The 25,192-nt window shown below is 44.1% G+C and overlaps 1 protein-coding gene and 1 long non-coding RNA gene across 2 annotated transcripts; one reads left to right on the forward strand and one right to left on the reverse strand.

The window, feature by feature from the left end:
• Positions 1–3,168: 3,168 nt before the first annotated feature.
• On the reverse strand, positions 3,169–14,375 carry LOC140002949 (uncharacterized). Its single transcript, XR_011810702.1, has 2 exons — positions 14,259–14,375; positions 3,169–5,977 (listed from the first exon to the last, which is right to left on the reverse strand). It is a non-coding gene; the product is annotated as an uncharacterized lncRNA (long non-coding RNA).
• Positions 4,146–17,291, forward strand: CD28 (CD28 molecule). The gene is made up of 4 exons (XM_013096942.5): positions 4,146–4,279; positions 11,488–11,841; positions 12,113–12,231; positions 15,149–17,291. Exons 1-4 carry the CDS (start codon positions 4,225–4,227, stop codon positions 15,287–15,289), a joined length of 669 nt encoding a protein of 222 aa, XP_012952396.1. The 5' UTR covers positions 4,146–4,224; the 3' UTR covers positions 15,290–17,291.
• Positions 17,292–25,192: the final 7,901 nt, after the last annotated feature.

The raw sequence follows: 25,192 nt of genomic DNA on the forward strand, positions 1-25,192 counted from the left end.
AACCTAAAATTCCTTTTGAAGGAGTATATTGATTCATACTCATGGTATGAAGGCATCTGGATTCACAAAAAGAAAAAAGAAAAGAAAAGAAAAGAAAAGAAAAGAAAAGAAAAGAAAAGAAAAGAAAAGAAAAGAAAAGAAAAGAAAAGAAAAGAAAAGAAAAGAAAAGAAAAGAAAAGAAAAGAAAAGAAAAGAAAAGAAAAGAAAAGAAAGAAAAGAAAAGAAAAGAAAAGACTCACAACACAGTGAAAATTCATGAGTGCACAAGGGAATGATACAGAATGGATGCCATTAGAAAGCCAATTCAGCCTTGGTAGCTAAAGAGCATGGGGCTCCTCAGTGAGATGTTTAGCTCTGGCACTAACCTGAGGTATGTCTTCAGCCAAGTCTCTTCGCCTTACTGTGATTGCTCATCTGTAAAGTGAAAACAACAGGTAACTATGAAGTACTTCAGATGTCAAATGCTGCACAGTTCCCTAGAGTTACTTACTCCCTACACTTAGCCTGGGACACCGCCGGGCATGAATAACATAGATCAGACATGGTCTCTATAGTTAGGAATAATATTGACTGTTTTTTAAATGCTGTCAACCCACTTCTGCACCTCTACAGCAGCCAGGTAAGAGCACATTCTCCCTGTAATAAATATTTGAAAGTATCAACCTTCCATTTTACTCATATGATATTCATAACAAACCATCACTTGCAGCAGCAGTGGAAGAATAAACATGTTTTAAGACTCGTAGTTGTGCAAATGAAGGCATTTGCTCTAGCAGTTGACAACATACAAGCACACAGAATAAGCCTACCTAGGCTGCTCAATAAATATCTGTGCTATTATTCTTCATGGTGGGGAAGAGAGGCAGCTGTTAAATATAGCCTTTGTACAGAACCGTAGGACTGTAGCCCAGTGATGGGAAAGTTTATCGTCTACATTATTTAAATGGGAATTTTAGTGACCTACTGATGTCCCATGAGACTGGAGTCCTCAGGAATAAGCGAATGGCAGTATGCTGCTGCAATTACTTTTCTAGCATGCATGTACATTTCTATTTGTCTAAGAACAGGATTACTTGCTGGGAGCAACTGTGGTACTGGCAGCCTGCTTAGGATTTCTTGAGACTCCTTTAAATATACCCAAATAATACTCTGAGAAACCACACTAGATGTCACCAGCTTTCTCTAATGCTCAGGTCATAGTTCTTGTCAGAGCTTGGTTTTCGAACAGTAGGCATGAAAAGCTACAATCAAATACCTGGACTGCTATTATATGTACATCCTGTGATGGGTAAACCACAAGCCCATAGTTCAGATTCCTGTGTACCTTGGAAACCCATTTACAAACCCCTCATTCACTTCTTTTGGACTGTGATGTCAGCCATTTGGTGATGGGATGAAAACCTGCTTCCCAAACTCAGGCAAATTACATTTTTAGCTTGTTCAGTGCTCTCAGAGTTCTAGCTCCACCTCAGTTATCATGTTAGCCTGGATTTCCATCGCTGTGACAGCAAGCAGAGCCTGTCTGCCAGAGCACTGACAGACTCAACAGATTGAAGTCTGAATGAAAAATGGGGTAAGGATAGGAGTGAATGGTGCCTGAATGAACACCGCAGCAGAACACCCTCTGGTAACGCTCACAGTATAGAAGGACAGATGCTCAGAGTCCTTAGGAGAATAATGAAAAAATACGTATGAGGGTATACTGGGGGGCATTTTCAGTTTCTTTTCCCAGATAAGTTTTACTGTGGTTTCTTCTAAGTGCACAACTGCTTGCTGAAAGCTATAATATCTTCTTCAGCTAACCTCATGAAAACTTTAGGAATAGGAAAAGATCATACATATAAAGAGACAAAGTCAAGTATCTCAGTGATTGGAAATGAACTGTTTAAATTAGAGCAAGAGCTGCAATTTGGATAAGGAAAGAAGCCATACTCTTGAGAACACAATGATGCTTTGTGCCCTTTTAAAACCCTAGAAAACTAAGAAATGCAGATGAGTTGGGAGCTATTTGAAAAGAAGAAAAAAAAAAGGAAGAAAAAATAATAATAAGAAGAAAAAAAGCCCTTCTATACTCCAAGGATCAAAAGGAAACCATTAGGCAAAACTAAAAGCAAGACTGAAGGACTGGAGGCTCTGGGGAGGGCAATATTGATAGAGCTGTTCATCAGCACAAGGAGAACTGATACACCATGGCTTGGTCTCTAGGGCTACCTTCAGTGGATAATTTCTCAGTGGTCCTGCTTCCCTCTCCTCTATTCCACCAGTCCAGTCTCTGTTTACAATTGGTGCTTTGGTCTGTCCTCACTGTGGGAGAGGCACATGAGGAAGGATAAGGGGTAGAACAGGTTCATGGCCACGCTGAAGGGAGCCCACACTGACCCCTCTTGGTTTTTGTTAGCGGTATTCCTAGGGCAGAGTCTCTTCATACATAGCTGCAGAGACACTAAAATGTTTCCACAGTCAGGATTCCTCTGCTTATCCTTTTCCAATATATGCCAGTGCAATGAATGGCTCTAGCTGCTCTCCTCTTTTGTTATTGCCCAATGCAATATATATATTCTGCTAACCCTGTAACGAGCGGACAGTGTACTCCGTGCATTTTGAGTCTGTGTCCTAAATCCAGAAAGGATCTGACAGCCAGGGTGCAGGAGCACGCAGCAGGCATTATAAACATTGTGCAGTTACCTGAGCCAGAAGACATGACAGCAGCATTTTTCATCTCCAAGAGGGGGCAACTCAGCAAAAAGATAATGAATTTTCTAATTGTGTTGGGGGATTCTCCCTTCAGTTTAAGCTGGGACATTTCCACTGATAACTGCAGGCACACTCACAGAATTCAAATAAAGCATCAGGATATTTATTGAGAAACCACAAAGGTGGGCTAAGAGAGAATCTGACTTCTCTCTCTCTCTCTCTCTCTCTCTCTCTCTCAAAGCACAAGGGAATTTCAAAACTTTCAATATTGCAAGAAATTTACATCAATTACAAACCTTAAGAATCTTGTTAAAATTCCTAGACTGTAAATGGGTATGCCAGGTAAGGCTGCTCTTAGATTACATAGATAATTTTAAATAAAACACAGCTTAAAAACCTCAGAGGCTAAGGGAAAAGGAAGAACAGTTCATCCTTTTTACAACAGCCCAGTTTCCTTTAAAGTCTTCCTGCTAAGCACCTCCCATTTTCTCTCTAAATCACAGATAGCTACAGGCATTGATAGTTGAATATTTCTACTTTGGTGGACAGAAGTAAATAGTTATTAGCCAGAGCTCTCCAGTTACAAAAGCCATTAATGCACTCTCACGATCCGGCTGTTTCAAAGGGAGAGGTGACATCAGGTCTGCAGGGCAAAGAAGAGTGAGCATTTATCAGGTGAGGCCAAGAGAAAAGCTTTAAATAGTAAGACTTTAGTAAAAGCATTGGTTGAGAAGTGTGCTTTGCTGCATGCTGCCTCTATTTAGATGTCTTTTGGACTACAGTGATACTCATTTATAACTCAGGATGTTTTTCCAGAAGGGAAGGTATAACAGATCAGCTCCTTGCACTGTTTGGACTGCATTTAGATGGTAAGCTGATGTAGCACAATGCAAATGGACAAACCTAGATCACTGCTCTTAAAATATATTGGCATTCCCGGTGGCTGGGAAGGCAGGTAGGAGCAAGGCAGCAGGCCAAGGGAGGAAGGTTTCTGCTCCTGGGAGCGAGGAGAGCTGGGCTTCCTGAGCACACAGCTTCCTGAGGGGCCAGGTTTGGCCACCAGGAACTTGGAAACTGCTGTTCCCTTCTACCGTGGCAATGGGAATGGAGTGGTATGTATATGCTCTTGGTAAAGGAAGAGCACTGCACCTCTGGGGGATCCACATCTCCCCCAGTAGGGGCAACCCTGCAAAGCCCCAGGCAGTAGCACACATCCTGCAGCACAGCGACTGCACTGCGCAGGGTGGGCTGCGCTGCTGGCAGGCGCTACTAGGTCTTGCAGAGGCACAGGGGAAACTTCCTAAGGGTAAAGCCACCAAACGAGTGAACTTCCTGTTCGAACACTTCCATTGCAGTGGTTTCACTTGGCTGTGCATCATGTGCCGCAGAGGGAGGAGGAGAGAAGCTGTGTGAGCAAGCGAGGGTGCAGCCTGGCCCCACGGGGACGGGACGGCTGGTGGCGCGGGGCCCGGGGAGACCTGGAGTGCCTGCAGGGGGTGGGGACAAGGCCGCGGGCCCACCATCAGCACCATGCTCCTGGGGATCCTCGTGGTGCTCTGCTTCATCCCCGCTGCCGATGTAACAGGTAACAAAAGCAGGGTGCCGACCCTTTCCGCCAGTTTTCAACTTTTGCACCATTGGAGGGGGGAGAAGGTCTAGCACGGCTCTGAGTCAATTTTGCAGAAATTGGTCTGTTTGGATGTACAGGGGGAGACAGAACATGCTGCTAGGACTGCATATGGATCAGCTTGCTCTAAAAGAGCCTGATTTTTCTTCTTGCACAAGTATCCCTCCAGGACCCAAGAGCTTTCTTTTTGATCCGCCATCTCTTGAGATGCATTTGGAAACTGCATGTGTATTTACAGGGGGTTATTTCACCTTCCCCCAGCCTGTACAGATTTTGCTCACACAAGTGTTTCGTGGCTTTTTAGCCTCTGCTGGGGGGATCTGGGCTGAGCTGGTGCCAGTGCCCCCCTTGGGGCAGCCTCTCGGCCACCTGCCAGCCTGCTGTGTGCAGCTCTGTGGCCCAGCTCGGTGCCCACCTGCATCCCCCCAGAGCTAACACACAAAAGGAACAACAGCAGAGCGGCTTACGGAGCTCAAAGGTGGGAGCGTGGGAATTGCTGGGTTTCTGAGTTTTGCACTGTTTAGTAGTTTATTGTACTAACGAGATATCCAGCTTCTTTCTGGAAATACCTGCAACAACACAAATGTCTATTTGTGATTTAGGAGCCTGGAGTCTTGGTGAATCTTTCTGAATCTTCAGTTGTTGTGGCTGAGGGTGTTTTGTCTGGGTGTTGTCTCTCACTTAAGCAGTATGTTCAGAGTTAACGTCTTTTCAAGGGATACATCAAAATGCAAAGCAAGGCGAGGGATGATGGTTTCTGTAAGGATAATCTTGAGACAGACAATTTTTCAAGTCACTGGTCTGTGAACTGTTGTTATTTGCTTCTTCTCCAAATATCAGCGCTTTGTATTTGATGGAGAATTTACAGGTAAGAACAAAAATCTGACTTCCAGTACAAAAACTTTCACATATAGAAGTTTAAAGAGTTGCTTTTCCTAATGCAAGAGATACAATTGATCACATTTTTCCTAACTTGTGTTATTTTTCTGCAACGCTTTTCCTCAGTGAAGGCATTGTGATTTGCATGAAGCAATGGTATGTCTTTGAGAGATGATAGTCTTTGCCTTCCTTGTCCTTCTACCATGTTTATCCTTCTGTGCTTGCAATGTCATAATTATTTCCACAGACGGCCACTGGGTTGTCAGAGAAGGCTTTAATTCCAGAAGGGGATAAGTAGCAGCAATGGGTTAACAGTTTTAAAAACATTTCCATAAGGTGTGAACAACTTTTATGCAACTCTTTTAAATTGCAACAAAATAAAGTGTGTGGTTATCAGACACTGGGGTTATGCCGTGATTCTCTAGACATCTGCACACTTGCTTTACATTGAGAGCTTGAATTTCTCCAACAGCTTCACTGAGACTGTACAACTGCTTAAAGAGAAGTACACAAATTAGCTTGCTTCTCAGGGCTCTCAGCTTTATTCCATGTCTCTTGTCTACCTCTTCTTTTCATTTTGATCCTGAGATTAATGATCCTTACTGCATGGAAAACACTAAGGCAGGTCAAGACCCTGCAGGACTTCCTCGAGCCACAAAATGTATTATAGGCCTCAGATACTTTGTTCTAGTGAAGACAAACAAATTTGTCCCATTCTGCTTCTGTTAGACTGCCAGGGAGTGCAGCAAGTTGAGTTTGAATGGTGGAACTCTAAAGCTGGGAAGAGACGTGAACGATCAGATTGCTCATTCCCCTTTTGCAGTAACACCAATGTTTACACAGCTCGTCCCTCCCCATCCCCATCACCCCCTCTCTGTTGACTAAATAATTATGTTGCTGCAGTCTGCCAGAGAGGCAGGCAGAGCACGTTGGCTACCTGTGTGTTTTATGAAATAAAGTAATGTATGTGGGTTTCCACTGCAGTGGACCACAAACGACCTCATCTTTTCAGTATTTGCCTCACATTCTGGCTGGTGTTAAAAACAGACTCAGGGTGTAAAAGTTAACCTCGAACCCACCGAGGTTACCAGAATGCAGAAGAAGTACAAGGTGGTTAGCTGTGATTAGGATGACATCAACAAATGCTGGTTTAAAAAAAAATCACAAATGGACAAGAAGAAACCCTGTGCTCCAACTGGGCTTGGTTACAGCAGGAATTACCTGTGCTTTGTGCAGCACTGGGCTTCCTGCAGTATTCGCACAAAAGGAGGAAAGTTTAGCAAACCCCAAGTTTATCACGGTTAGAAGGGGCAGATCCCTCCAGCTGCACGCTACACCCACTGCTGGGTCACCTAGAACCAAAGTATCAGATAAAGACTCTTGTACCTGGGGAAGCAGAGTAAAAAGGTAATTGAACAACGAAACAGCAGCAGCAAAAAAATGGGATAGCTTGGTGTGTAACATAGCTGTGTATCTTTCCATTTGTGGATAAAGCAAGTTCCTGGCAGAATCCAGTGGGACGCTTCTTTACTGTGCCTATAGAAATCCCAACTTATCCCAGACTCCATGCCTGGCAAATAGCTCCCTGGAATCAATTGGCATGGGAAAGAAAGGAGAGCAGAAAATATTTTTAGCAGAATGTTTTTTTCCAATAGTTGATAATGATTCATGGAAACTTCTGGAAAAAAAAATCAAAATAGTTAGTTTCCATACTCTGTCATCTTTATTTCACTTTCTTGGGAAAGAAAGAAAGAAAGAAAGAAAGAAAGAAAGAAAGAAAGAAAGAAAGAAAGAAAGAAAGAAAGAAAGAAAGAAAGAAAGAAAGAAAGAAAGAAAGAAAGAAAGAAAGAAAGAAAGAAAGAAAGAAAGAAAGAAAGAAAGAAAGAAAGAAAGAAAGAAAGAAAGAAAGAAACTTCAGTGAAGTTTTGCCTGCACCGGGGTCCATGATGAGGGAGTCTGTGTATTACAGGTATGGATGGCCAACATTTTGTCATGATACAAAAAAACCCTCACGTGTGATTATAAGATATGTCAAGCATGACAACATACAAAAAAGCTCAACAGTGCACTGTTGCTTATACAACCTATGATCCCGAGAAAGCCCGCAGCATGCGCGCTCTGATTTAAATGATTTTACTTTTCTAGACCTTACTGATTTTTGAAACTGTAGACAAAGATTTTTTGTAACTGACATTTTCTGGCTAAGGCCAAGACACAGATATTTATTACTATGCAGCATGACTGAACACAGCTCTGGAAATAGCAATCGTGAACCTATTTAGGGGAAAACATATGCTATTGGAAACACATATGAGATGTTTCGGAGTTTCACCATTTTAACAAACCCAAAGAGACATGAGAAGAACTTCCTTTGTGAAGGCAAAAGCAACTTCAGCTCATTTGCTCAGACTGGTCCAGATCCTACAAAGAATATACTCAAATCCTATTCAGAACAGAAATGAAAAAAGGGATGTTTTGCCTTACTTTCTCTTCACTGCAAAATCAGAACACATTTTGGCATGACTGATGCTCTTCGATTTGAAAAAAACGCGAGCCTGGAGGAGCAGGATGCCAGCAGGGCCTGTCTAACTTGCCTGTGGGGTAAGCCTGCCCTGCCCCAGCCCTGCTGGCATTGCAGCCCAACCAATTCATGTGGTGCTCATTAGTTCCCATAAATGAAAAACAAAAGACCTCCCTCAACCAGTTCAGATTTGACATAGCAGAGCCACTTTCTGAAAGCAGATTCAGTTTAAGCTTGGCGTAAACAAATCACTTAGGCACAGTCTTCATTTAATGCTCCACAAGTAAGCTTTTTGCAACTGGTCAGCCACCTCAACATCAGCAGCATGAGGCTGGGTTATCAACACCCAGCCTGCAAGGCAAGACTGGGCCAAAAGTCCAAGAAATAAGTTGAAGGAAATTATTTTCTTCATTGGCTGCATCAAAAATGTCCAGTTGACAATTAGCAAAATATCATGGTAGGGACAGAAATAGTTCAAAGCTGTAATGAAATAGTGGAGCTCGAGGCATGAAGCTATGTCCTACTGTACATCAGGAATCCAGACTAGCTCACAGCAGCAAAAGGTGGGGGGAGGTCACTGGGCTCTGCAGAAGAGTGTAAACAGCACTTGAAGGTGGTCCCCCAGTGATGAGATTTTCGGTGTTCTTTGTCTTTCCTCCGGACATAGAGAAAATCTGCTCAGGCTAAGCAATAAACATCCACCTGTTTTTCTGTAAGTACTTGCACTGAAAAACAGCTGTTGGTAAGCACTTGCAGTGAAAAACAGGCAAGCATTTTTTCGGAGGTGTAGTGCTTCTGCAAGCGCCTCTTCCAGGATGCCTGTTTTGGTTGTAAGCTCTGAAACAGAAAAATCCCTTCTGAAGGTGTATTTGGTTCCTGTGACAGTCAGGGTTGTAGTGGTGGGCACTACTGGGGTGAAAATCAGAATGAGTGTCTCAAGTGAGGTGTGCAGAATTCTGCTATGCTAAAAGCAGAACAACTCCGCTGGGGTCTTGCACATTCCCACCTGGGCCAAAGATCAGTTTTCTGGCCAAGAAAAATATGATCAAACACTTTGTCTAAAGGGGTGGAATGCAAACCTCACTCCTTGCTTAGAATGCCTTATAAGCCTATGTGAGAACCTTTGTCGGAAAGTGCTGATTCGATGAAACTGAAATGTTTTGCTGAAATGTCTTCATTTCGATGAAAATTCACCACAGGCAACACCTCCGATAGAAACCTGCCTTGTCTGCTGTTATTCGGCCTCCCTGTGCTGTGATTCCAAGACGTGTGGCTCTTTGTGCTGGAAAGCATGGAAATGCTCACTCTTTGTCAAAATACAAAGTTTCATGGTGTTTGGGTTCCCTGCGAACATGAGATTTGTGAGCTGTGACGAGCTCTGCTCCAACCTCCAAGCTAGCTGTGCTGAACAGAGAGACACAAGGAGGACGGACTGCGAAATCTTTCTTTGCTAAAGACAAGGCATTAGAGCATTCCTTGTCTCACATCTTTCTGCTCTCATGAGAAGAAAGGGCTGTAAACAAGGCTTCCCGTGAGAAAATGAACAACTTCAGCAGTTTCATGGGCTGGGCTGGTAACTGGAGAACCTGCTGGCCGTGGGTTGTTTTTACTGCCCGCACCCTACCACTAGTCCTGGCAAAATCATGTACCTCTTCATGTTTACTTCACTCCCTGTTCCAGTCTCGTTCCCTTCGTTGCTTACAATTGGTATGCCAGGGTATACCTAGCAGAGGGTTTCTGGCTCAGCTTCTTAACTTCCTCATAAATCAGCAGTGGCTGATGAAAGAAATCTAGCACAAACTTCTCTCAAGCCTCTGGGGAGCTGGAGAGCAACAGCCTTACAGACCCTTTTACCAGCTTACAGCTAAGTAGAGCTGCTTGGAAATTTTCAGATGCAGAGTGGTAGGAGAATGGGAGCTGGCAGGGAAATAGCAATTTATTAGGAAAATGTCTAGCAACCACAAAAATTAATAAGAATGGGAGCCAGAGCCTAGTATAATCAGATGGAGAAAGGTTTTCACTCTGAATTTGGAAGACCCACACTCAAGTCCATCTTCTGTTTTGATTCAGAGCAGGGGTTACACCTGAATCTCTCATGTCCCTGATAGCCGTGACCACTATGTATGTTCACTGTCTTCACTCACAGCTCTCATAATGAAAGTTGAGCAAAGTGAGATAGTTTCAACATGAAAAAAGTGCCTTCATAACACCTGTGGATACACTGTGTGGTATTTGGAGCAGATGTTCTTTGGACCTGTGTAAATAATGTGTCAATTGTACAAACAGATCTGTTTTCTCTGCCTTTTGTCTTATGTCTGACTGAAAGCAGAGCACTAGACAGGATGACTTCAGTGGTCTGTTCCAGCCTAACATTTGTGCAGCTCCCAAGAAGCCCAGTCTCTCACCAAGCTTGAGGGAGGCAGGTGTAGGTCTCTGACCAAGCCAGAGCACAGAACTGAACTTGGGCCTCCTACACCCCAAAAGAGTGTCCTACTCAAGAGGCTGGGGTGGTCCCTCTTCCTGTGCCTGTGTGAGCACACTGCATGTAGCCATTTAGTCCTAAATATTGAACACATTGAAACACTTATATTCCGGGCATTCTGGATCTGGCCCCCTTCCCACTCCATTTCCCTAACCAGCCTTTTCAAGTATCCTTATGTGGATTAAGTAGAATGAAGGCAAGTTTTGCAGCAGACTTTGGAGGAGACACAATTGCCATTCTCTCAACCACAGCAATTCTCAGTGATCCATCAAAGGTTACTGAGACCTCCTATGAATTGCACTTGCATGTGGTTATATACACACACAAAAGGGCTTTCCTTGCTTCTGGCAAGTTCCTAGCTTAAGAACCCAAACCTCCTTCCTCTTACAGGTCACAATTTGAGAAGTAAGGCCCCACTGGCACAGGATGAATTGTCTTGGAAGAAGCTGTCTCTCTGCACAGCCTATGCAGTGTTTCATTGTTCAGCTAATCATAGCACAGAGTTCTACATGTCAGAAAACATTTCCTGTTTATCTGTCAGTCCGGTCAATCCAAATTGAATTATACCTTCATATGACATGCTTTTTTGCAGGCCATTCAAGTGCTAAGTGCCAACAGTGTCAGATTAGTCAGATCCCAAGTCCTCTGAGAGATTAAGAATCTGCTGCAGCTGCTAGCTAGTGAAATGAATTATTTAAAATTAAAATGATAGCAGTTCATGCTTTTAGTGCTCTTTGTCCAAGGCCCAAACCCTTGAAATGGTTAAACAAATTCCACCTGCAAACTCTTCAAGACTATCCTTGGATTACAAACCAATTGTATCAATAATACTCTCTTACCTGACTACTTAAGTAAGCATTAAATTCATAGTATTTTGACTCTGTAGTGTTCCCTGGGAATCTGCTTGCTAAGGAAAGGGTAAAAAGGTGGCCTTAAATACACACAAACAAACGAATAAAGAAACAAGGCAGCCTTTTGGGCCTTGATGCTCAATCTTTATCACATGAGCCACTTTCTGTCCTACTGTCCTGACTAAAGAAAAACACCCTTGACCTCACATGCTCCCCTAGTGACTTTGTAGTTATTTATAAAGAGGGGGATTTCTGCAACAAGCTCCTGTGAGAAACTGCTTCTGCAGCTTGGTGGTTATGTGCTCCCCAGTAGGGAGCATCAGCAGAGGAGAGGAGACACGGAGAAGAGCTGCAGAGGAGGATGTGTGGTTCTGAAGCCTCATGGTGTACCTTGCAAACAAGTGTTTTTCTCTCTTTCTGCCCTCCCTTCCAGAAAACAAGATTTTAGTGGCTCAGCATCCTCTGCTCATCGTAGCCAACAAAACGGCAAACCTAGTCTGCAACTACTCATACAATGGAACAGGGAAGGAATTTCGAGCTTCGCTGCACAAAGGAACAAACAGTGCAGTTGAAGTCTGCTTTATTTCATGGAACAAGACCAAATCTAGCAGTAATTCCAATAAAGAATTCAACTGCCAGGGGACTTTTTATGAAGACAAAGTAATCTTCAATCTTTGGAACATGAATGCCAACCAAACTGACATCTACTTCTGCAAAATTGAGGCCATGTATCCACCTCCATATGTCTACAATGAGAAGAGCAACGGGACCGTCATTCATGTGAAAGGTAAGCTGAGGAATCTCTGGAGGCCAGTATCCTCCCTATAGACACTCCTTATATGATGGCTTGAGGCAGTTTGTTCCTTTATAAAGAAAAAAAAAATAGTTGGGTTGCCTCCTAAAATGACATTCCTGCTCCTGATATCCCAAGAAAGATGTCTTAAACAGGTGTATGATACGATTAATATAAATGGCATGTTGGAACAAAGAACAAGTAAGTGGAGATGGACGTTTTTGCTTTTAAGTGCTTAAAGTTCTTTTTGTTCTTTTCCTTAAAGAGACACCTGTCCAAACACAAGAGCCTCAGTCTGCAATTTCTTACTGGGTTATGGTGGCAGTGACGGGACTTCTTGCTTTCTACAGTATCCTAATAACTGCAATCTTTATTAGCTACTGGGTAAGAAACCATTTTCCTTTGCTCTATATGCTCTTTGTCCTTAGTTCATCTCTCAGGCTATTCCTGCCTTATTTACCACAAGCTCACTGGTATCCCTCACTTCAGGATCACAGCACTTCTCTACCCCAGCTACATGTGCACACCTGTGCTGTGCCCCCAAACAGCTGGAACATCAGATGCTCACCAGGTGGGCAGTCAGCCTCTGTAGCAGAGTCCTAAAGCAAACAGTAATGCCATAATGTGTTTGCCATGCCCAGCACACCAGCCAAACTGGGACACGGTCTCCAGCTCCAGTCAGCTGTCCCTGTCAGGGAAATCTACCTCTCCAAGCACTCCTGGCAAACTCCCTTAAGGCTAATCTGACAGAAGGTGCTCACCTACAGTAAAACAATCTTGAGGGAGCTCTCAGCTGGCTCAAGACCATCCGCACTGATGTGTCGTGCTTATCCAGCAATTCCTTCTCATACTCACTCTTTTTGGCAGCTTGACTGCAAGAGAACAGGGGCACAAGGGTCTCAATAGTGTATTTACCCTAAGAAAGCAGAGACAGCCTCGTGGCTCATTATTTTTGCTTTCTAATCTATCTGAAGATTTGCCTGGCCCACGTCACATTCAGTTCTGCCTGGTTCAACAAGCAGCCCTGTTGGAGTAAAGAGAGCAGAATGCCACCTCCCAGGACAAGTCCTGGGATCCCGATTTCCCAGAGGTGATTTTACACTTCTTACTCCACGTGGGAAAGACTTGAACAACGACCGTGAAGAGTTCTGTTACTTGCACTCCTCTCCCCTCTATCTTTGCCATTAAATAGCTTCTTATGGTTATGATGTAGCCTGTATAAAAAAGGTCCCAGGGTCCCTGACAGGCTAAATGCTGCACGTGCACAGAAAACCACTCTCAGTGCTAGCTGAAGCTTGAGCTCTGTTAGCTGTTTCACAAAAATACGCTTGCTCAGTATATACATATTTCTAATGCAAAACAGTTGAACCAGACATTGTCAAAGCAAACTGCAAAGGCAGGTTACGTGGTCCCTCTTTGTGCCTTATGTAGAGACTTATAGGAGAGCCAAGAGGATTACAGCAAACAGCTGCTGGTGTTACCGTGCTGTGCAACGGTGGCTGATGAGATATTATAGCTTCAAATCCATCGTTCACAATCTGAACCATTTTCTCTCTGCTATTTTCTTTCGGTACCCAATGGCTACGCGCTGTGCTACTAAGATGTCTGCTCCCAGCAAGAGTGACAAGGCTGCACTGTGATGCGTGCTGTTTGCTGCATCAGTTTGTACCTGCTGTTATCGCTGCTGGTGGTATTCTCCTGATAACGCACGCCGTGAGCGTGGATGTACTTGGAGTGCTGTTGAATGTAAATAAAGCTGCCTACATGTCATTGTAGACGTTAAAATGAGGTTCTAAAAATGATACCTGACAGCCATAGCAAGCCTGTTTCACTAGAGTTCCTGAAAGCAGCTAAAGATTTGTCTAATTCCTCACAGTTCTGCCTGCCTTGGAGGAAAACTGCTTTTCTCTCCAGAAGCAGCCATACTTTATCCCAGAACAATCCAGCACTCACTCACGCTAGCAAAACGTATTTCTCTAATGAGAAATTACCTTCTCAATTTTAACAGATTTTTTTTTAATATTACGGAGATAAAGAAAGACAGATAAAACTTTTGTATCTAATGATTAAATGCACCATCTGCATTGCACAGCTTCAGCAGCATGTAATTTCCATTCAACACCTTGCATATATATAACATTAACATCAAAAAGCTTGAAGTGTCTCACAGCAATTAACTGCCTCACACTGCAGGTAGAGCATAATTCAGCCATTAGATTTGCTAAGGCAGACCTCCTCCAATTCCACAGCATCACACGTACACTGCAGTATATGTGTGTGTGTATGTATGTAGAAAGGAGATTTCAGAAAAAAGGAGATTGTAAAAATGTATAATCAGTCTTAAGGAAAAAGAATGGAAGCACTTTCCCCAGTCCCTGTAGGAAGGCCTTAAGCTATGCAAGAACACTAACCTTATGCACAGCCTGCAGGAGCCACAGGTGCAAATTCTGCTGTAGCCACAAACTTCCTCTATCATTACAGGCAAATCATTTCACCTGTCTTCTGCTACTCTTAGTTCTGAAAGAGATGCCTTCCCTGTCTCACAGAGGCCCTATAAGGCAGAAATTCAACATTGGAAATGAGATTTTTAAGGCCCAGATAAAACATTAACATGAGCTCTGGCTCTTTTTCCTCTTGAAACAGTGCTCAGCACCACGTATACATTATGTGTTCCTGCTGTAAATGCAGTCATGTAAATGCAAGTCATGATATATATAGCCTAGGCTGATTTTTCCTGCTTATTCTGCTTCAGTTAAGCCAATTTCTTTTCCTTCCTAATAAATGAGGACAGCCTTCACTGCTCAGGCTGCATTGCTTCTGCTGAGTCATTCCGTAGCTGAGAACCGGTGGCGAGAGAAATCAGTTTGTATCCTTGGTCTGCAGCATTCCTTCACCTGGAGAACTGACATTCCACATCCCTCAGCAGATGAGCTGTAGACTTGTATTAGGGTTTGGCAAATTCCATGGATTATATTACGAGAACACGTGTTCTAATTCTTCTGTAAACGTATTTAAACCTGAGGCTTTCTTATGAACATGCCTGCTTCCTTGAACCAGGACCCAGAGCCAGGACCATCAGCAGTTAATGTATCTGACAGTCAGATGAGACTATTTGTTAACTCAAAAAAGGAAAAAATAAAATGCATCGCTCATGTTTCTCACATCTTATTAATGCTCAAAAGCTCTCTGCTCAAAGGATCTCTCTTCCCTTTCTTTTCTTCCCCTTTTTCAATGTTCACCCCGGGTGGGACAGGCTACTTGCAGAAATGGTTTCACACTTTTCTTGCCCCTTCTCCCACAGCAAAAGTCCAAGAAGAACAGGTACCACCAGAGTGACTACATGAACATGACTCCCCGGCACCCACCCTACCAGAAGAACAAGGGTTACCCATCCTATGCACCAACACGAGACTACACTGCGTATCGCTCCTGGCAGCCGTGAGAGCCACCAGCCGAGCCACCACCGTCCTCTTGTGCTTCTAGGCAGTCACTTGCTCCTGGACAGCGAAGGACAGCCTGTTGTTTTCTCATCATGTTTGTTATTAAAGACCATGGATACCTACACCAAAGCAAGGATTGGCTAAACTTCAGTGTTATGCAAAAAGAAAAGGAAAAGGGGAAAAAAAAAAGCAAACATAAAAAATGGGGGAAAAGTAAAAAAGGGTTGTTTTCCATGATGGCTGATAAGGAGATGCAACTTGTGTTGAGGGTTGTCAATGGGTAAGAGATAAGGATGGCATCAGAGCTGGTCTCCTCTTAACACCGGTGTTTTTGCCCAGCTGTTGGGGGAACCAGCACCAGAACATCTGACCTTTCCCAATAACTGCTCCCTTAGATTTAGCCTGTAATTTCTTTTCCTGAATGTCTGATCCTCAGAAACCATTGTTGCTGTTAAATATGGAAAAATGGGAAAAAAACAAGCTGTCTTCCCTCTGAGAGCAGGGAATAGTTTGAAAGTCAAGATGCACTTGAAAGAGATGGAAAAGTCAGCCAGAAGGCATCCAAGTAATTAGGCTACAGTGCAAATGGGCCATCAGGACAAACCAGGACCGAAAGAAAATGACTCAACATTCAACATGTGAGTCCTTAGGTTGGACATTTTGTAAATGTTCATAAAGGCCATCTGAAGTCATAAGCAAGCAACTCCACAGAGCATGAAACCAATGCATCTCAAGAAAAAATCAAATGGGAGAGGAAGAAAGGTCTGCTGTCATCATGAAAAGCCCCGTTTGTTTGCCTACAGCAAGGGAACACAAAGCAACATGGGAAGCATTAGAAGATGTGGAAGTCAGATTTGGAGGAGATCTTTACCCTCATTTTTTAATTTTTGTTTCTATTCAAAAGGTATTCTGCTGAGTCCTCCTGAAAAATCATCACTTTTTCTGGTACCAAGGCTGTACCAGAGCTCTCTTGAAAATCGGCATCCACTAAGGAGTGACTAAAGATCACTTGAATTATTTCCTAGTAAGCAACCAACGTTTTGGGTGCGAGAGGGTCCTCAGGTCCTACCATTGTGAACAGAGACTGCTCCAGGCACTTTGAACTTTGTGCTGACTGAAGGTTGCCTTTTTATCTAAAGATGTTCTTTAGGGATGCTCCGTGCTGGAGTGAAGTCTTCAACAAAAACCTGCTTCATACCTTTAATTAAGTATGTTTACATTAACAAGGCATCCTAAACTGTAATTGGGGTTGTCTTAGCTTAAGGTCCTTTTTCATACTGAGGAGATTAGATTTATTTTATAGAGACTACTGAGTAAACAAACAGAAAAATAAAAATAAATCCATACTCCCACTTTGAAATAAAATTGGGATTGTTCAAAATTTATTTTCCTTCAAATCAGGATGAGAAGATTCTTTTTCTTTTTGAGGGGACATGACAAAAACAGAGACGCAGAAGTGTGGAAGTGTAGCAACAACCTGCTTTGACATCTTAACCCGAGTACAACTCTTGGTACTTCCAAATTGGAAGTGTTATTTGAATTTGTAGACCAGGCCCCAAACTATTCACTCTGGGTCCTACGCTTTACACTTTTCCACATACATTTTTGACTCTTTTCCTAAAATGCCCCTTACTGTGCCTTTGTACTACAGCCGTGGCAGTGAGAAGTACGTGGAGGGGCTTAGGGGAAGGGGCCAGGCAGGTCCCTACATGGTCCCAGCTGGGCCCTGCTTGCTGGCACTGACCACTGGGATGCTCCCACCCTGCTCCTCCCTCCTTGCTTGGCCCCGTCAGCATGCTGGCCTTGTGTCGGGGCCTCCAGCTACTCCTTGCACAGCATCAGTCTGGTCGACTCTGTCTCACCCAGCTCCACACCATCCACCAGCGTTGTCATTGTGTAATGCAACATTAACAAGTGCTTTGATCTCAATGCGGTGTGAAAAATCACATCTTCTAGTGCAAATGTAAGGTGAGATGGCAAATGTGTACTGAAAGCATAAAACAGGGCCAACTTCTTCACTTCAACTGCTTATGTACATTTGTACATGTAGATGCATCTGTTTCACATCTATATTCTTTATAATTTTATTATACTTTTTGCAATCTCCTCTTAAAATTATTAAATAGATACAGTAAATTAAATCTTGAATAAATGCATTGGGCCTGAGGCTAGTCAGGGGAAAGTATTACTTTCTAAAGCAAATGTTGGTATAATTTGTTTTCCTTCCCCTAACACTTTTGCAATTTCCATATTTTAAATGTACCGATAGCTCCCAGGACATGATACTGGAAAGTCAGACCTGGAACAGCTGGAATAACTATTAAATCTGTTGGCTGACCAAAAAGAAAGGGAGATACAGGGAAACATCCTAAACAAATAATGAAAAAAATAATGAGGAGAACCAGGGCAGGAAGAGCCTAAGCCCTGTGTTAGAATGGACACTGCCATTAAAGCACTGTAGTGACACGAATTACAGACTGCTGAAGACGAGATACCAGTAAAAGTACCTTTTATCCACCACTGTAAGGGACTAAAAGAAAGTGTTTGCAGAGAAGCAAGCCAGTTAAGCCTCAGGTCTGGCTCTGCATATGTGGATTAGCATAGATGACAAACAGAGCAATCCTAATTTATTCCATCTGGTCTCAGGCAACGCGTAACATGCCAGGACAGTCCTGGCCCACCCTGCCCCTGCCTTTGGGGTCTATATGCTCTTTATAGATGATGTAAAGAGAATCCTCCATCTCCTGCTGCTCTCAACTTGGAATCTGGCCCTCATGGAGGGTGGTGAGAGATCAGTAGAGTTTTCTGCCTTGCAGACAGGGTTAATTCAAATGCAACTATCATCCCGATGAACAGTGATTTAATTTTTCATCCTCCTATCTTCCATGTTTGGATCTCTGTGTCAAATGAGCATCTGAACTGCAGTCATCATATCTGAGCAGCAATCAGCACATGTTGCAAGGGGTCAAGCAAGGGTTGTGCAGCTCCAGCCCCTGCGTGTGATCCCTGTTCTGCACGTCTCCAGCACAGCACAAACCAAGGGTCTGGCTGTTCTGCACTTCCAGGAACCAAGCTCCTGGGAGACGGATGCTGAGGAGGTATCCTGTGCTGTGCTTGCAAGTATCTCGAACCTTCACTGTAGGGGTTGTCAGGTTTACTGAAGCCAAAAGCCTTGGGCATCCCTTCAGGTTTGAATTCCCCAACTTCCCAAATCTCCTGTAGCAAATTTTTGAAAATGCCCCTTCTTTCTTCTCTGGCTATAAACACGAACCCTGCATGTCTGTCGAACAATATCACATCTTCCCCCTTTGCATATTATCACTTTTACTTTCATTTCTATGCCAGACTCAGCAGTTCAGGAACCCATCCAATTTGTTAATCCCCAGCACCATTGTGCAACCTTCCACACGCAGCCATGAGTAGTTCCTTGCTTCACAGGCTGTGTTGTATGCCACGTTCCTCTTCACTGCTGGGTAGGGAGTTGCCAGAGGAGATTGGAGCCTTGTGGGGATTTGATATGCACTCGTCTTCTGTTTGAAGGATTTGGGGTCTTTCATCCCTTTGATTTTCCCATCATCTTCAGTTTGCCAAACAGCCATGTGGGAATCCCACACACCACGTGCTCCCACAGTGCGTTTAACTTCTGTGCATTTTGTTTCCTGTGCATAGCAGGCTTCTGACTCCTGCCAAGCTCATTATGCCTGTATACATGCCCTGACAGCAGAAGCAACTTGGGCTACTGATGGTATGTTTGATACCGATAACGTGGTACAAACTGCTTGAGTTTTAGGAGCACAAAAGCAAATGCTAAAGATCAAATCTTTCCGCTTTCAGCAAGGCTTTTGCTGTGTGACTGGAAAATAGTTTATTCAAGATGAATCACAGACCAAGACAATTTTGTTAGTCACTCGCACTAACCAGAAAACAGGTTAGGGTAATGAGTACAATACCAGCTTTGTCTGGTGAAGAATGGGGAAGCATTGAAAACAGTACTAGGCAGTAATTTGTAGCCAGTCGGTGTCTGCAAGTGGCTGTGAGAGGGAAGCATTACTAGCTGCTTATCTTGATGCAAATGGATTGTTCTTCACAATTAGGCGCTTTTGTTAGAGCATCACATTACAGTATGTTACTATTCCAGCCTCAAGGGCATGCAGATAGTCTGATGTGGCCAATTTGGCTGACAAAGTATTATGAGGCTGCCAGTTTCATACAAACCCTTTTGCAAAGAGACAAAAAGTTGAATGGTCGCAAATTCATGATTTTTCTTTTTCTTTCTTTGTCTTTTTCTTTCTTTCTTTCTTTCTTTCTTTCTTTCTTTCTTTCTTTCTTTCTTTCTTTCTTTCTTTCTTTCTTTCTTTCTTTCTTTCTTTCTTTCTTTCTTTCTTTCTTTCTTTCTTTCTTTCTTTCTTTCTTTCTTTCTTTCTTTCTTCTTCCTTCCTTCCTTCCTTCCTTCCTTCCTTCCTTCCTTCCTTCCTTCCTTCCTTCCTTCCTTCCTTCCTTCCTTCCTTCCTTCCTTCCTTCTTTTTTCCCTGCATCTCCAGGAGATTAGGGCAGTGGTTCTCACTTTTTTCTCCTGTTTGTTAATAAAAGCATAACAAAATCTTTTTTTCAGGGCTCATAAACTCACCAGGAGCACCTCAGGTTTTGGGAGTTGGCTCTGTCTGATTTATGTGCCTGTTGACATGACCAGGAGTTTTCAAACGTCACAGTTTTCCTAGCCATTATATCATTCTGTAGCCACATCATTCCTTTCCCTCACTGGGTTTTTTGTTCCTTCAGGGGAACTATTCTGGATCAGGCTGAAATGTTCTCATGGACTGGAACAACCCCTCTTTTTCAGTCCAGAAGTATCACTCTCTAACCAGCAAAAATGAAGGTGCAAACAAGCAACGTGTAACAGTGAGGTGGTGTGGAAATCAACGTAGTGGTTTCAATCTGGTAGGAGGATTAAATGGCCTTTTTGCAAAACCCTTTTGCTCTCAAATAAAGAAGCTACAGAAGCTACAACATACTGAAGGACCTTAACCGAAGAGGTCAGGTTGCCAAATTCAGCAATCCAAGGCAGAACAGCCAGCTGGAAGCTTTCCCACCCAGCCTCGCTTCTGCCCCCTGCTGCGAGCAAAGCGGCTCCATCACCCCGAGGGCATTTTGTCCTGCCCGCAGGAGCCGTGCCCTCTGCTCCCAGCACACACACACAAAGAGGCTCCCTTCTTGCACAGATGCTGCAGGTCCAGAGCGTGAGTGAGCCCAAGCCCCTCAGACAGAGGGTGGCAGCAGGACACGGCCGTGGCCCTAACTCTGCCCTCAGGCGCCCGCGGCCGGCTGAGCCCACGCTGGCCGGCACGTGTGGCCACGCGGGGCGAGGGAGGGCAACGTGGCTGCAAATTGCAACCAGCCACAGCCACAGAGGGAAGGAGGTGAAGGCTTGGACAATGCACCCAGGCCAGCCGGAGGAGGATAATAGCTAACTTAATGCCCGACGGCCTTGTCAGTGCCCCGTTAAATTAGATCACTCTGTTGTGAGTCAGAATGAACTCATTTTCCTGCTATGCTTGCTGCCTGTGACAGCCCTCGGGCTACTTTAATCTTCAAACACCAGTGGTCAAGATGAGAGCTGATTTTTTTTTTTTTTTTTTTTGGCTTGTGAAAATGATGAAGTAGGCTGCTTGCATTTCTTTGTGGGCTTCTCAGCCTTTCCCAGCCAAGTCAAAACTGGCTGGAGAATTGAAATCATTGCTCTCTTTGCACAGCTCATCCGCTGCTGATGCACAAAGACAGAGGCTGAAGTCCAGGGCAGAATGTCAGCTTTGGGAGCATTATCCCAGCTAGGTCTTTTTCTCATTAGCAGCATGCTGAGGTGATGCCAATGTTTTCTCTTAACAACAAGAATTAAGGATGACGCTGCGAAGATACAGCCACGGACAGAAAGGAATGACCACTGTCCCTGCTGCAGACACACACAGTTGACACTAATTTCAAGTCCAGCCCTGTGATGGAGCAACCCACCACTAAAGGTGGGAGAAGCAAGAAGGGGTTAATGGAGAAACCACCCTAAAACCGCTTCAGTGGAACTCTGGAAGAGTCCCGCAGGGATCAGCAATGAACAAACCAGCTGCAGGATGCACTACGCAAAGCAGACTTCTGCCTCTCCCTGGCCACATACTAGAAATAACAGCATTAAAAACACCCTGGTCCTTCTTGCCTCAAGAAGTACTTTTTAGTGCACAGGCTGCTCTGCACCAATGAGGAATTAACCGCACTGTTTGGGTCCTGCGAGCAGGCTTGGGCACACATTTGAATCCCAGGAAACTTTCGAGACAAAGGCAGCAAATTATATTCATAGGGCAGTGGCCAAATAAACCACAGCAGGCTGGGAAGGCAGGACAGCTGAATGGCAGACTGCAGGAAAAGTGGAGTTAAGTGACTCCAGGGCTTGTCTCCAGCAGCTAGAGAAATGCATTAGTTTGGACTGAAGCTCCAGTGAATTTCCAATAAAAGCAGTCCTTGGAAGGATGGAGAATCTGTGGTTATTTCCTGAGATTATTAAAATCAAACTAACTATGCATATACCTTTAACTAAAAAAGGATTTTTTTAATACATTTATTTCTGCCTTATCTCCTTTCTTAACTAAAGGATCTGTTACTTACAAATCCCACATTCCACTTGCAGTATAAGGTTTTAAAATCAGAGTATTCCTATCTTGTTACTCTTTTTTTTTTTTCCTTGTTATGAAGGCATTTCTGTTGTAGTTCTGCAATCTGATTTCAAACCACTGAGGCAGAGAGGCAAACTGAGAACCAGGATATAAGCACAGGATGTATCTACTGCAGCTCTGCACTGCACGGCAATGCCAACACACTGTGAAAGGTAGCAAGCACAAGATGAAGTTCAAAGAGTCCACAGGTTACATGAGCGACTTGGTCTGTGAGGAAATGTCAGTTAGAAGCGAGCAGCACAAAACAGCTCTGTTTTCCTATTGCTGTGGCTTTGCTTGGTGACGATGACATACAAAGATTAAGTCTAACTGCACGAGCTCCAGTTGTTTATCTCCTTTATTATCATCGCCAGTAAGTGAAGGAGATGTGTGGGTGTCACCTGCAAAAAAAGAAGTTGCATTTCTGAGAGAAAAAACATCTGCAGATCAGAGAAGGCACATGGTCTTGTTTAATTCATGCATATCCAATTTCCTTCCTGTCACTAATCTGCAGCACTGAATTTAGTCTTCTGGATTTCCTTAGCTTTGCTATGCTGAGAGAGTTCAAGAGAGTGGGAGACGGAGGGACTTGAGCAACATCAAGAGCCCAGAAAGCCTGCAGAGCATCGAGGTCATTTGCAAATCACTAAGATAGCCTGGCTCCCACGGCACGGAATTTGATTTTCCCTCCCTCACTTCCCATCTGCTGAACTATGGGGATTTATCTGCTGTGCAATCAGTTTACAGAAGAACATTTTGTTCAGGCTACTATTGAGGGCTGCTAGCAGAAACTGGAAGCCCTGGGTCACCACCTATGGCACGAGTGTTAGCATCTGTGTAGAGTATGTGGAACATGTGGTTCTTCTGTGCTTGCACGCTTGTGGCTGTGACAGAGCGAATTCCTACACACAGTTAAATGCTGCTTGCTGCATACACCGCATGAGAAATTACTATTTTAAGAAAGAAAGGTTTTAAGAAAAGACATCTACATTGGAACTACTAAGGGATACCTTATATATGAATATGCAACCAGCTATACAAACACAGATACAAACTGTCTTTTCTCCCCATCATTATATAACTAAAAAAATAACAATAATAACCCAGAGTGAGTACCAATGCCTTAGACATCAAGCACAACACGCTTATTGGGTCTAAGACATCTCTACATTAATGACATTTACCTTGGCTGTGTGCTGACTTGCCTGGATCAACTCACCATCCTCTGAGACATAAGAAGTACCAGAAAACTGAACAAAAATAAATTCAGAGGATCTGTATTTAAAAAAGATTTTTTTCCCACCTCCAAACTTGCTATAATTTGTTCTAGCCCTGGATGTGAGATATATTGAGAAGACTCTCCCTTTTAGCACTAAGCTCAGTGAAAACTCTGACAACCATCCCTTTCCAACTGCAGATCAGGGAGTGGATTCTCTCTGGCTCTGCTACAGCTTTTCAGCAAGCAAGAGGGCATTTTGCACTCTTGTTGTGCCCCAGCCACAGCTCAAGCAAACCAAGGACCTGACTAATTCTTCTTGCCCAGGTGCAAAATGTGACATTCACCTGCCCCACTAAACAGACCTCTTTACAAAAATTAAACTCACTTGTTCTTGATAGCTGCCATAATGAATGCTTGGTCAACAATTATTCATTCCTTGTTCTTGCAGGTGACAAGTTGTTGTGCCCATTATACCGAGGGGAGGAATCCAATTGCTGTCAGCATGATAAGTTGGCTGAGAAAGTCACACAACTGTGCAACCTGCTGTGGGAGTGTCTTCTTCCCTCACATAAATGCTGGTTGCAGTCTGCATCAACAAACTGATGTTTAGCACTTTTGGCTAGAGAATGGCGCAAGAAAAATATCAGAAGCAAAGGCCCATGCAGTGTGGGGCACTGCTTAGACCAGTGCCTCTGGCCGAATGGCATGAGCACTAGCAACTGAGTACCATTTTGGGATTGGTGAGGAGTGAGCGCTGGCTGAAATCACTCTGGGTTTGGATCTCAGATGCACGTAGACTGCAAAGACACGGCAAAATGATAAAGGATCCAAGGCAGGGGGAAAAGCACGGGGGAGCAACAGGCTTAACTTGCTGAAGGCAAACGGCACTTGCACTGGGAACAGGAAGCCGAGAGACTGTGCGAGGGATGTCGCAGGTGTCGGAAAGGCCGCCCCCGCAGTCCCTGTGCACACGTGGGTGACTGCCAGCTGGCACTCCGGGGTCCCTCCTCTCCCAGCTGGAGCCAGGGACTCGTCCTGCCTGGCCTCTCCACGCCTCACCTCCGGTATGGTACTGTCTGGAAAGCACTGGGGCTGTGCTATGTCGGGCTAGAAGCAGTACGTGTGACGTTCAAACACACAGGAGTGATGTGCCAAGTGATGTGCTTGAGGTGCTTAAAAATGAAAAAAAAAAAAAAAAGAAAAAAAAAAAACACATCAAGAAAATAAGAGGGAAGCAGAGGCAGGGTCTTCATGCAGAGGTATGAAGCTCAGCAGCTGTGAGGGCAGGAAGCAGATCTGGGTCTCCGGTACGTACTGCACCACACCAAGCTGGAACACACAACGTGTGCGTGGGCATCCTTGCCCCCCCTGCCCTGCAGGAACATGAGGAACTTGTGGTCTGAGCCAGGAAATGTCCACTCTGGTCACAGCTGCAGTTTCATTTCTACTCTTCTGCCACAGCTCAGACCTCCCAGCTGGGCTCCCAGACACCAGCTGCAGAGCACAACCATGCTTTTACAGGCCCTGCATTTCTCCTCTCCTCCCCTACCTTCTTGCACCACAAGAAATGGTCAGTTTGTGTTTGCGTGCCCTGCATGGATCCGCCTGCTTCTCAGCAACAAAACCTAACCCGTCTCATCACTTGCAGGGTTGTTTTGTTTTGCCTTCATAGTGAGTTCTTCTGTGGTCACAAAGTTGCCCGTCTGTCACAGACTGTCCATAATCCAAGCTGTCCCCTAACACTTGTGGACAGAGGATCACAACATTTCATTACCAGAAAATGAAGCTGGGAAGGAGATGACTTGTATGCTGCTGTGGGATTGAAGGTGTAAAGGGCCATGGCAGTACACTGTGGTATGGGAGCGTGGCAAACTGAAGGCAGCAGAAAGCCCAAGATCTGTGTCAGAATGTGTTTGCACCAGCAGGCTGGCTGTTGTGAAGGTCATCTGTCCACATTGCTTTTCAGGAAAGATCAGGAACATACCTCATCT

Source organism: Anas platyrhynchos, chromosome 7 (assembly GCF_047663525.1).
Source record: "Anas platyrhynchos isolate ZD024472 breed Pekin duck chromosome 7, IASCAAS_PekinDuck_T2T, whole genome shotgun sequence".
NCBI classification, from domain to species: domain Eukaryota; kingdom Metazoa; phylum Chordata; class Aves; order Anseriformes; family Anatidae; genus Anas; species Anas platyrhynchos.